The 13235-nt window shown below is 36.4% G+C and overlaps 1 protein-coding gene across 1 annotated transcript in view; it reads right to left on the bottom strand.

The window, feature by feature from the left end:
- Positions 1–5818: 5818 nt before the first annotated feature.
- Positions 5819–13235, bottom strand: part of LOC106131928 (uncharacterized) — a 33567-nt gene continuing 26150 nt past the window's right edge. The window contains exons 5-7 of the mRNA XM_013331209.2: positions 10657–10768; positions 7745–7923; positions 5819–6003 (exon numbers count right to left, since the gene is read on the bottom strand). Coding sequence (XP_013186663.1) covers positions 5900–6003; positions 7745–7923; positions 10657–10768 — 395 coding nt within the window. The 3' untranslated portion in view covers positions 5819–5899. The remainder of the gene's footprint in view (positions 6004–7744; positions 7924–10656; positions 10769–13235) is intronic.

Raw genomic sequence — 13235 nt, 5'->3', positions numbered from 1 at the left:
TACAGTAGGTAATGTCTATGGAGACCAAGCTTTGTGATGTTATAGTAGAGTATATATATCTATGTATGTTGAAAGACAGTGAAGTTTATCGTCATAAAGGGAATGTGAGATTTATTAACCTTTTTTTGGCGCCTATTGCAAAACTAAATAAGAAATTATTTGATTGATATTTTTTTTAATCTTTTTGTACATTTAAATAAACGCTGCTCGTTTGTGTTTTTGAAAAGGGTTTTTTACTTTTAATTTGTTGTAATAAGACCTTGGTCTCCATATTATATCTACTCTGTGTCACAACTAAAACCAACACAATCAGCTTTGTTCCCAACCGCCAATTAAATTAAACTTCAATGACTCAAATATTACTTTCGGATCATTAATTAATTTACCTCCGAAGTAATTATATCGAAGTTCATCATACATTATTAATGCAAACAGTAATTAAATTTAACAAGGCTATTGCGTATCTGTGAATTATAATTATATATATATACGGGACAAATCACACAGATTGAACTAACAGCGTTGTGGATCCCAGCACCGAAACCTAAAAAATGCATAGTTTTTAACGTCACCTGCAAAAAAAATACAGATTTTTCACAAATCCCACGGGTACCACAATTTTTACCGGGATAAAAAGTACCCTAATCACATCCTTAAGCAAGATTTCAAGAAGATTGGTTAAGAAGATAACGCGTGAAAAGACCACAAACAAACAAATAAACTTACTTTCACATTTATAATATTAGTTATGATAATATAAGTACCTACTTGATTCGTCAAGTGCCGTGTGGTTCCCGGCACCAATACAAAAAAGAATAGGACCACTCCATATCTTTCCCATGGATGTCGTAAAAGGCGACTAAGGGATAGGCTTACAAACTTGGGATTTTTTTTAGGCTTGTAGCGGGTATTTGGTTAAGTCTTAAATTTGTTTTATAATTAATATTTAAAGTTTTTTATTATTTGTATATAATACGGTCCTGTCTCTTAATAGAATACCTAGCGCCCGGCAATTTGAAATGGCGGAGTCTTCTATGAATTTCGTTGCGTTTTTGTTCGATAGTTTTTTGTTACATTTCACATTTTTTCCATCGATTATATTTAGTGTATAGTATAAATAGCATCCAATATATGTTTATTTTGTAAATCGTATTTTTCTTTACATAATTCGCAAGTTGCTATAGGCTAGTAACCTGTCACTATTTGAATCTCAATTCTATCATTAAGCCAAATAGCTGAAGATGGCCATTCAGTCTTTTTTATATTAGTGATGGGAACCGCGAGGCACATTGACAATATGTTATACACAAATATAGAATCCATTTGACCCACGTCCAATCAGCGTATCGGAAAATTTGAACTCTTGTGACCTAAGCTATTTTAGTAAATCCCCTTATGAATTAATTATTGTTAAGAGCGACTTTGACATTTTTAGTGTCATCCGTTTTAAGTGTCCTGAATAACATACATACATACATATCGTCACGTCTATATCCCTTGCGGGGTAGACAGAGCCATCAATCTTGAAAAGACTGAATGGCCACGTTTAGCTATTTGGCTTAATAATAGAATTGAGATTCAATTTCAAATAGTGACAGGTTGCTAGCCCATCGCCTCAAAGAAGAATCCGAAGTTTATACAGCCTATCCCTTAGTCGCCTTTTACGACATCCATGGGAAAGACAGGGAGTGCTCCTGCTCTAGAGTGCATGATATTACACAGTACAAAATTGCGTTAAAAAAAAATATCCTCTTCGTGAAAACGAATTCGGCTTGATCAATTTCTTCCACAAAATACGCCCCACGCCTGACAAAACACACAGATATGCAATACAATGCCGTCTCATCATTATTCATAAGAATAAATAAACCGACAGATGGTCGTGATGAAAGCCAATTGGAAATTCCCGTCTCTCATAATACATACATACATACATATGATCACGTCCTTATCCCTTACGCGGTAGAAAGAGCCAACAGTCTAGAAAAGACTGAATGGCCACGTTCAGCTGTTTGGCTTAACGATAGAATTGAGATTCAACTAGTGACAGGTTGCTAGCCCATTGCCTAAAAAAGAATCCCAAGTTTGTAAGCCTATCCCTTAGTCGCCTTTTACGACATCCATGGGAAAGAGATGGAGTGGTCCTATTCTTTATTGTATTAGTGCCGGAAACCACACGGCACTTATTTAGATATATTTCGATGAGAATTATTGATTAGTTGGTTCATAGTTTAGCAACCTCGTCACGTTTTGGCTGCCCAGATTATATTAAATAATATAGTATCGCATAATAATATTCTATTTAGTAATCTATGGTACAGTAATGGTATAATAATAATGGTTTGGTCATGTGGAGAGGATGAATGAAAGCAGGATGACTGAGCAGATATACAAGGAGAGTGTGGAGGAAAAGGTCGAAGTGGGAAGACCTAGACGAACGTATCTTGATCAAATTAAGGACGTGCTGGCAAAGGGTCAGGTCAAGAGTACCCGAAACCGCCGAGCTTGCATGAAGAGAGTTATGAATGTGGATGAAGTGATGGAAGTATGCAGAGATCGTGGCAAGTGGAAAGATGTAGTCTGTGCCTAACCCTCCGGGGAAGAGGCTTGATTTTATGTATGTATGTATTAGTAATCTAGCCGTGATCCAATATGGGTTTAGTTCCCCTGTTAAGGCTTTGGTGGTCAGACTACAATCGCTTTGAGTTAAAACCTGACTTATCCAATACGAGATCATGGTCATCTTAATTCTATCATTAAGCTAAACAGCTGAACGTGACCTATAAGTCTTTTCAAGACTGTTGGCTCTGTCTACTCCGCTCTGTCTTTATCGCTTGCAATACGAAAGGTATTATAAACTTTCAACTAAACTAAATCATTTTGACGTCCCAAAACAGCTCATGCATCCCATATCTATCCCATGGATGTCGTAAAAGGCGAACAAGGAATAGGCGTTTTAACTTGCGATTTCATTCCGGAAAAGAGCCGAAAGTGGCTTTTCAGTCTTTGTGAGACTTGTTGGCTTTGTTCACATCGCAAGGGATATAGACGTGACTACAAGGCGTAAAGGAATGAAGTGAAGGACACCAAGATGTTTGAAAATGGTTTAAGAAGAAGAAGTGCCTTGTGGTTCCCGGCACCAGTACAAAAAAGAATAGGACCGCTCCATCTCTTTCCCATGAATGTCGTAAAAGGCGACTAAGGAATAGGCTGACAAACTTGGGTTTTTTTTTAGGAGATGGGCTAGCAACCTATCACTATTTGAATCTCGATTCTATCATCAAGCCATAAATCTGTGCGTGGCATATCACTCTTTTCAAGACTGTTGGATCTGTCTATCCTACAAGGGATAATGACGTGACCATATGTTTGTATATACATATGTAAGAAGAAAATACAAACCTTAAAATAATTATGTTTCCTTAATTAATTTTTCGGGATTAAAATGAAACTATGGTGTAAATGAACAGATATATTTTATATGTTGTGCTTAACATAGTCTAACATTTTATTTACAAATATTAACAAATGCCTTAATAAGATTGTTCACACAAACAACATTAATTTGAGAGTTAACGATTCTATAAGTTACGTATATAGAATTGAGAAGGATGAATAATACTCCCCGTTTTTTTTTCACATTTTCCATTATTTCTTTGCTCCTTATTGTTGTAGCGTGATGTTATATAGCCTAAAGCCTTCCTCGATAAATGGTCTATTCAACGCAAAAAGATTATTTAAATTCGAACCAGAAGTTCCTGAGATTAACGCGTTCAAACAAACAAACTCTTCAGTTTTATAATATTAGTATAGATTACAAGTTCGTCAACTCTCAACTTAAAATGATATTTACACATCTTAAACCATTTTTGATTATTGTTTACATTAAAAAAAATCTAATATTGACAATTGTTTAAGAAAAAATGGCGAGGCATTTTGTAATCGCTTACAAAAAGTAATCTAAGATTTACTGACTGCTTTAGGATTTTTTGTCCCTTTTATTTTGACCTATATCTCATTATTCTATTACAAATCAAAAACTAAACAATTAATAATTGTGAAATCTAGGTATATAGTTAGGGTTGCATTTATTACTAATTTCTAAAACTCTGTCACTTTTTCAAAATAAGTTAATCAGACTAATTTTTAGCATTTACCTTTTGAGGTTCAGTTAAAAATGATCACATTAGACAGTAACAAAGATTTAGAACCTCTAAGCAACACCAAAGAATTAAAGTCATTCAAAAAAGTAAACTTAGCGAATCGCGTTTATTTTCATACGATAGAATAGACAAGAATAGACCTTGTATGAATAAGTTAACCTGAAACAAAGCTTAAAAGATTCTCCGCGTACAATTACGTGAAACAGAATAAAAATGAAAAAAAAAAGTTATACAATATAATATTTATACAATTTATCTGTACAAACATGGACATTTTTAATACGAATGAATAATTCTAAACGAAAATTCAACAACGTTTCAAAAGACACATTGTTTTCAAAATGTAAAATTGTATTACACAAAATTTTATATTTTCAATTCTTCTCATTACAAGTCGGCTAAACATTGGTGTTACTTTCATATAAAAATGATATATTTTATTATATTACATTCAACAGAAAACAGCTCTTAACTAGCTTATAATATTACAACAATGTCTATGTATATTAACATAAAGTATTATCTTAAGTTTACTATACAAATAACTATGAATATTTTTTGAAAATGTTCCGAGCACATTCTCTTGAAGCGATCAAGGGTTCTCATATACATATATAATGTCAAGAGCATTCAAATATTACCATCTTAATAAATTGACAATACAAAATGGCCCACATCGAGTGCTCCAAGTGAGTTTGTAATAAAATACTCTGATTTCAATACTATAACGATAAGTACTGAATATATTATCAAGATCCAATAATGAGCTAGGTTCACCTGCAAAGGTTACGGAGGCAGGCGGGTGTCGTACCTACATAAAATCACGCCTCTTTCCCGGAGGGGTAGGCGGAGACTACATCTTTTCACTTGCCACGATCTCTGCACACTTCCTTCGCTTCGTCCACATTCATAACTCTCTTCATGCAAGCTCGACAGTTTCGGGTACTCTTGACCTGATTCTTCGCCAGGACGTCCTTTTCGTGTTAAAACCTACTGTAATTTGTGTGCTGATAAATGGCGCATCCTGGCCCTTAGAAAAGTTAGAATGTCATCATAACTCTAGGAGAAAACACTTAAAAACACGCTATATAAAAAAATCTGAAAAAAAAAATCTTCTTTATTTTGAACAAGCTGTGCTGCGCGACTTAGTTATTTTGGGCATCATTGAAACCCTCATGGATGAATAATTTTCCCCGTTATTTTTCACATATTCCATTATTTCTTTGCTCCTAAAAGTTGCAGCGTGATGTTATATAGCCTTAAGCCTTCCTCGATAAATGGTCTATTCAACGCAAAAATAATTTTTCAATTCGAACCAGTAGTTCCTGAGATTAGCGCGTTCAAACAATCAAACAAACTCTTCAGCTTTGAGCTTTTTGATGTTAAAACTGTAGTTACAGAAGTTTCTTAATAGATGGCGCTCAAAATAATCGCGAGGTCTACGTTTGTGGCAAATGACAACTTCTTATCAAGTTATGTTTTACAAAGTGTATTGTTAATTTATAGATGGGCAAGAGAGAGATAATACGCGACCTTCAAAGGGCAAGCATTTCATATAAATGAAGCCATTAGGTAGTTAAGTCTTTGGGCGTGGGTCGTTCTGCCGATTACATACATAAGTGCCAAATTTGGTACGCACACCCTGCTCACTTCAAGCGAAAATGGACTCTATGTTTACATTATAGAGTACAGTTTAGTTTACAAACATTTAACTAGGGTAAGTGTAACAATGATTGTCACCGCGAGACGAAATGGAGTGTGGTGAGTGGTAATAATAAGTGGAAATTAAGGTGCGGAATAAAAGTTGGAGATGATGATTGCATTGCCGCTGGATTTTCACCTGGAACAAGAGAGAATATGTTGGAGCGTCGGATGTCTTACGGTTAAGATGCCCGGCTAAAATACGCACGTAATGCGTGCGGGGCATAGGTTCAAATCCCGGTCATGCACATTAGTTTGAGTGCTAACCTGGAAAAGTTGTGAGGTAACCTACACATTCAGGTAACTGAATGTGTCGGTGTAACCATGATACAATATGAGCTATCCCGTAAGAAGTCGTTTCGTGTAAAAACCTGACTCGCCCAATCCAGGGTCATGGTCGTAAAGGCGCACCCCGGGCTCCTGTCCATATGAAGAATATATTATGTTGGAAAAGCGTATCAAAATCGGTTGACAGGAATTTATCGCTTCATAGGATAAGTTCGGCGTTGTGCTAAGCTATTTATTTATACTTTTAACTAATGTACTACTATTTCTCATAACTGTACAAATTTCTGAGCAATAAAGATGTTACAAAACAAACAAAAAATTCAAGGTTTCTGCCTATCCTGCCTGTTAACCTCATAGATAGAACGAGAAGATTCTATACGCCTTTTAAACTTCGAACTCATAAATGAGATTTTTCATTTCGAACCAGTAGTTCCTAGATTAGCGCATTCAAACAAACAAACTCTTCAGCTTTATAATATTAGTATAGATAAAATGGCGGAATGCAGTTACTTATACGAAATAAAAAATCCGAGTATCGATATCAAAAGTGAACGCATTAAAATTTAAAATAATGTTCGCAATTTAAAAAAAAAGCAACCGCATTTTAATACTACCCACATTTCATGTAAACATTTCCGTTACAGGCGTTCTTTATTTGAATATGATTAAAATTTAACGCCGGCTGTTACAAAATTCACAATGGGCTTGAGTATTGCCTATTTTCGCAATTTAAAAAAAAAGCAACCGCATTTTATTAGGTACTACCCACATTTCATGTAAACATTTCCGTTACAGGCGTTCTTTATTTGAATATGATTAAAATTTAACGCCGGCCAGTTACAAAATTCACAATGGGCTTGAGTATTGCCTATTTTTTTAATGCTATTGTTAAAACCCTTTGAGAAATTGATCCGGCCAGTGCATTGTGCCGCCATATTGGAAATATTCACACAATAAGCATTCCGATGGATTCCGATTTGGAAGCTCTATAAGCAGTTTACGATCGACGCCCGCGGCAATCGTTTTAAAAAAAATAAAACAGTATTTTGATCTCTTTTGGTTAATTTCGATTCGTTTGTAGGTACTTTGTTAATTTGATTTTAAGCGTGATAATCCGTCAATTGCTTTGACAATCTCGGTTTATGATAGCTTTATCAAACCTCTTTTTTGTGGGAATTGATTCTGGATTCCCAAGACACTATTAATATTATTAACACGGGACCTGCTAAAGGCAAACGTATCTATGTGATTCTTTACATAAATACGTATAGTCATGTCCAGCTTTTTGTATGTATATAACTAACTAAGCTGTGCCCGCGACTTCGTCCGCGCGGAATAGTTATTTTAATCATCATTGAAGCCCTTAAGGATGAATAATTTTCCCCATTTTTTTTCACATTTCCCATTATTTCTTTACTCCTTATAGTTGCATCGTGATGTTATATAGTCTAAAGCCTTCCTCGATAAATGGTCTATCCAACGCATAAAGATTAAATAGAAACAGTAGTTCCTGAGATTAGCGTGTTCAAACAAACAAACAAACTCTTCAGCTTTATAATATAAGTATAGATTTGTAATGCCCATGTACTCACCGTTAAAAATATGGACGTAAATGCTAGCCGGCACGGCGTTGTTAGGAACGCAGGTGTAATTACCAGCGTGGGTGACGCTCGCCGCCGGGATAAGGAGGTCAGAGAGCCTCTGAGCGGGGTCAGTGGTCACGTTGATACCAAACTCGTAATCATAGTTGATCATTCTGCTGTTGTGGTACCTGTGACAAAGATTACTATAGTAAAATCAATAAATAAATATAAATATATATGGGACAAATTACACAGATTGAGTTAGCCTCTAAGTAAGTTCGAGACTTGTGTTACGAGATACTAACTCAACGATACTATATTTTATAATAAATACTTATATAGATAAACATCCAAGACCCAGGCCAATCAGAAAAAGTTGGTTTCTCGTCATGCCCTGGCCGGGATTCGAACCCGGGACCTCCGGTGTCACAGACAAGCGTCCTACCGCTGCGCCTCAGAAGCCGTCAACATGTTGAACATCATCTTCGTAAGTTCCAGTTGGCAAGCTGTCCGTCTATGGAATGCTCTCCCTATCGATATCAGGAAAGCCCAGACTATGTTGATAGTTTCAAAAATCTCGTTAGGTCTCATTATCATACATACATATACATGGTCACGTCTATACCTGTACTCTTGACGGCCTCTGTGGCGCAGCGGTAATACGCTTGTCTGTGACACCGGAGGTCCCGGGTTCGAACCCGGTCAGAGCATGATGAGAAACGAACTTTCTCTGATTGGTCTGTGTCTTGGATGTTTATCTATCTAAGTATTTATTATAAAATATAGTATCGTTGAGTTAGTATCTCGTAACACAAGTCTCGAACTTACTTCGAGGCTAACTCAATCTGTGTAATTTGTCCCGTATATATTTATTTATTTATTTTATAACTCTTGCGGGGTAGACAGAGCCAACAGTCTTAAAAAGACTGAATGGCCAAGTTCAGCTATTTGGCTTAAAGATAGAATCAAGATTCAAATGGGGACAGGTTGCAAGCCCATTGCATAAAAAAGAATCTTAAGTTAATAAGCTTATCCATTAGTCGCCTTTTACGACATCCATGGGAAAGAGATGAAGTGGTCCTATTCTTTTTTGTATTCGTGCCGGAAATCACACGGCACATGTATGTTAATAAGATAATTCCATTTCTTCGCGAACAGGTGTCTCAAAAGACATTTCTTTAAACCTACACCACAGAAAAGGGTATGTTAAGATGGTTTGGTCATGTGGAGAGGATGAATGAAAGCAGGTTTACTAAGCAGATATACAAGGAGAGTGTGGAGGGTAAAGTCTCAGTGGGAAAACCTAGACGAACGTATCTTGATCAAGTTAAGGACATCCTGGTAAAGGGTCAGGTCACGAGTACCTGAAACCGCAGAGCTTGCATGAAGAGAGTTATGAATGTGGATGAAGCGAAGGAAGTATGCAGAGATCGTGGCAAGTGGAAAGATGTAGTCTCAGCCTAACCTTTCGAGAAAGTGGCCTGATTTTATGTATATACACTAGAGAGGCTATTGACCAAAAAAACTCACTTTATCCACTCCGCAAAAAACGGAACGTGACAATTAGGCCACTTCACGAGAACTCCAGCAACTCTCAAACAAATCTGACGGCTGCCAACTGGCAATCTGATGCCAAACGGCTCGGTTTAATTCGTTCAATTAGTAAAAAGCTAATCAACATTGTTTGTTGATTTCGACCACGGAACAGTTAACAACGACTAACTATTTAATCCATTCATCCAGCTAATCACGTCTATATTCTTTGCGGGGTAGACAGAGCCAGCAACATTGAAAGGCTGACAGGTCAAGCTGTTTGGCTTATGATAGAATTGAGATTCAAATAGCCCATCGCCTAAAAGAATAATCCCAAGCTTATAAGCATACCCCTTAGACACCTTTTACGACATCCGTGGGAATGAAAAGGAGGGGTCCTATTCTCTTTTTCATTGGTGCCGGGAACCACACGGAACAACTATCTAATCCTATCCCACTTAAATATTAATTCGAAAGTTTATGTATCGATTGTATGGATGTTTGTTACTCTTTCACTCAAATACTACTAAACCGATTACAATGAAATTTGGTATGTATATAGTTGAAGACCCAAAAAAACACATAGGCTACATTTTATCCCGGAGCTCCCGTGGGATTAAATGTACCGTTGTGATAGGGTTTCCGCGCGAACAAGTCGCGGGCAGCTACTAGTGCCTTATGCATTTCAGCTTTAGAATTTGGAATATAAAGGGACTTTACTTAAGGCTTTAACTTTGAAATCCAACTTATTTCTCGTTCATCTTTGAGTGCCATGTGGTATTCGGTACTTATAATAAAACCACTTCCTCTCATTCCCATGGATGTCGCAAAAGGCGACTAAGGGATATGCTTATAAACTTGGGAGATTCCTCTTGTAGGCGATGGTCTAGCAACCTGTCACTATTTGAATCTCAATTCTTCAATCAGTCTTTTTAAGACTGTTGGCTCTGTCTACCCCGCATGGGATGTAGACGTGAATATATGTATGTATGTATGTAGATAGTCTCTCGCGCGATATAAACGGCGTCGCGCGTGTCATGCTACGATGTCAGGTTGGTATTTACGTAGATAACTCTGTGTAGGTATATATAAAATGACATACATACATAATGGTCACGTCTATATCCCTTGCGGGGTAGACAGAGCCAACAGTCTTGAAAAGACTGAATGGCCACGTTCAGCTATTTGGCTAAATGATAGAATTGAGATTCAAATAGTGACAGGTTGCTAGCCCATCGCCTAAAAAAGAATCCCAAGTTTGTAAGCCTATCTCTTAGTCGCCTTTTATGACTTCCATGGGAAAGTGATGGAGTGGTCCTATTCTTTGTTTTGGTGCCGGGAACCACACGGCACTACTCATATAAAATTAATGAGTTTTATATACTTACCAAAACACAAAAGCTGGTGCCTCAGTGGTTTGGACCACAGAGCACTGCAGGCGCAGAGTAGACCCCGGTTTCAAATACTTCTCTGTGGGTCCTGAGATCTCGGCTCTGGCTTCTGCAAAGAATTAAAGAATTAAATTATCGGTTCATTGATTTATGTTTAAAGATGGTTCGTTTCGTGATGTAAAAGGAATGCTACTCATTAGAGCGGGCTGTAATTAATGGTCTCATCTATTTGTAGCCCAGGTACAGCCAACAGCACTTTAATCTACCCAAATTTGCCTCTACTACCGAATCCTAGGCTCCTCTAGGCTGCCCGAAAACGACACAAAAAGTAACTTAAAATGTAATAATAAAAAACAATTTTTTGCTTAAAATTTCGCGTAAAGCAAGCTCATTTATATGAGTTTTTTTAACAAAGAGGTATCATAACGTAACAATGTTTTCTTTTCACGAATACAGGGCGATTGTTTTTGTGTCTAATAACATATTTATATGCAAATTTGAGACCCTTAGGGTCTGAATTTCACGCAGACACAATGGCTGGTCGGCGAAAGGGCTGAAATAATTAAAATTTAATTTTAACGCCGAAAATGGTGGCCGGCCGTTTTCATGAAAATTTCTAAAGAACATTGACCTTACTTATATGTGACTAACTTTTACTAGCAGCTTCGCCCGCGCGCGAAATGTACGCGCGAATTTACCGCCACCTACAATATTATACTGGTTTTCCACGGAAAATATAGGTACGACTTTTTGTTAAAAAATATTGAAAAAATATCATATAACCGAAGTAATAGATTGAACTAAAAAGAACATTGAATTATTTTTTCTAATTTACTTTATTGATTAAATTCTAAAACTTAATAAATGAACTAATTTACTTAGTTTAATTTACAACTTTAATTAAAACTAAATTTTTCAAGATTTCATGACCAAACCATTTAACTGTCAAAAATCGGTCCAAGATGGCCGCCGCCACAAAATGTCGGAATGAATAAATGATTTATTATGCATTGAATGAGTCATAATACAGTTGTTACATTTGTTTAAAGCACTTAACATTCAGCCGGAGTAACTAGCTTGTTTGAAATGTCATAATTTTTTTATAGGAAGTGTTAATCTGTTTTATAATTTAAATAACTTATATCAAGTTATCCTTAAAACTGAAATACAAATACCGGATTATAAACGCGATTCGTTAAAATTTCTGATTTCCACAAATATATCGTACATGCATATTTAAATACACGGCTTTAATATACTATATTATACAATAAGTTGGGTTAAAATAACCCCAACTGTTTATTTAGTACCCGAAACCGCCGAGCTTGCATGAAGAGAGTTATGAATGTGGATGAAGCGAAGGAAGTATGCAGAGATCGTGGCAAAGACGTAATCTCTGTCTACCCCTCCGGGAAGAAGGCGTGATTTCATGTATGTATGTATTATTATCTTGTAATTGTTGCGATACAAAAATACATAAATCACGCCTCTTTCTCGGAGGGGTAGGCAGAGACCACATCTTGTTGCGATAAACCAAAATATTGAAATTTTTGTATACTGTTTTTAGGGAGTCAAGAAATGCTGTGTGCACTATAAAAATAGGGACACTTCACCTCTTTCTCATGGATGTCGTATAGGTCGAGTTAGGGAATAAGCGATTTGATTACCTAAGCAGAGTAGACATCAGTCGGGTCATAAAAACAAAAGCTAATTAAAATATGGACCGAAAATGAAAATACCCCTTTAATTTCTGTATTAATATTGTTTGAATCTAAATTTATTATGACAGTATAATAAGCCGAATTTAAAAATATCCCCTGATATCTATAACTGTAAAGAAATTAAATAATTTTGTCTGTGACACCGGAAGTCCCGGGTTCGAATCCCGGCAAGGACATGACGAGAAAATAACTTTTTCTGATTGGCCTGGGTCTTGGATGATAAATCTATATAATTATTTATTATAAAATATAGAGTTAATATCTCGTAACACAAGTCTTGAACTTACTATAAGGCTAACTCAATCTGTGTAATTTGTCCTGTGTATATTAATTTATTATTTATTCATACATTTACAATTGCATTACATACATATAGTCACGTCTATATCCCTTGCGGGGTTGACAGAACCAACACTCTTGAAAAGACTGAAAATCCACGTTCAGCTGTATAGGCTTCAAAATGTAATTGAAATTCAAATACTGGTTGCTAGCCCATCGCCTACAAGAGGAACCCTAAGTTTATAAGCCTATCCCTTAGTCGCTTTTTACATCATCCATGGGAAAGATATGGAGTGGTTCTTTTCTAAATTGCCGGAAACCATACAGCACATTGTAATTAGTAACATAAAAATTATTGCATCGTATGTCCTGCCGTGTGGTTCCCGGCACCCATGAAAAAAAGAACAGGACCTCTAAATCTCTTTCCCATGGATGCCGTAAAAGGCGACAAAGGGATGGGCTTATCAGCTTGGGATTATTCTTTTAGGCGATAGGCTAGCAACCTGCCACTATATAAATGTCAATTCTATCATTAGGCCAAACAGCTGAACGTGGCCTGTGAGCCTTTCAATGTTG

This window comes from Amyelois transitella, chromosome 26, assembly GCF_032362555.1.
Source record: "Amyelois transitella isolate CPQ chromosome 26, ilAmyTran1.1, whole genome shotgun sequence".
NCBI classification, from domain to species: domain Eukaryota; kingdom Metazoa; phylum Arthropoda; class Insecta; order Lepidoptera; family Pyralidae; genus Amyelois; species Amyelois transitella.
The sequence above is the reverse complement of the archived record's forward strand: the minus strand, read 5'-3'. Positions and strand labels throughout refer to the sequence as shown.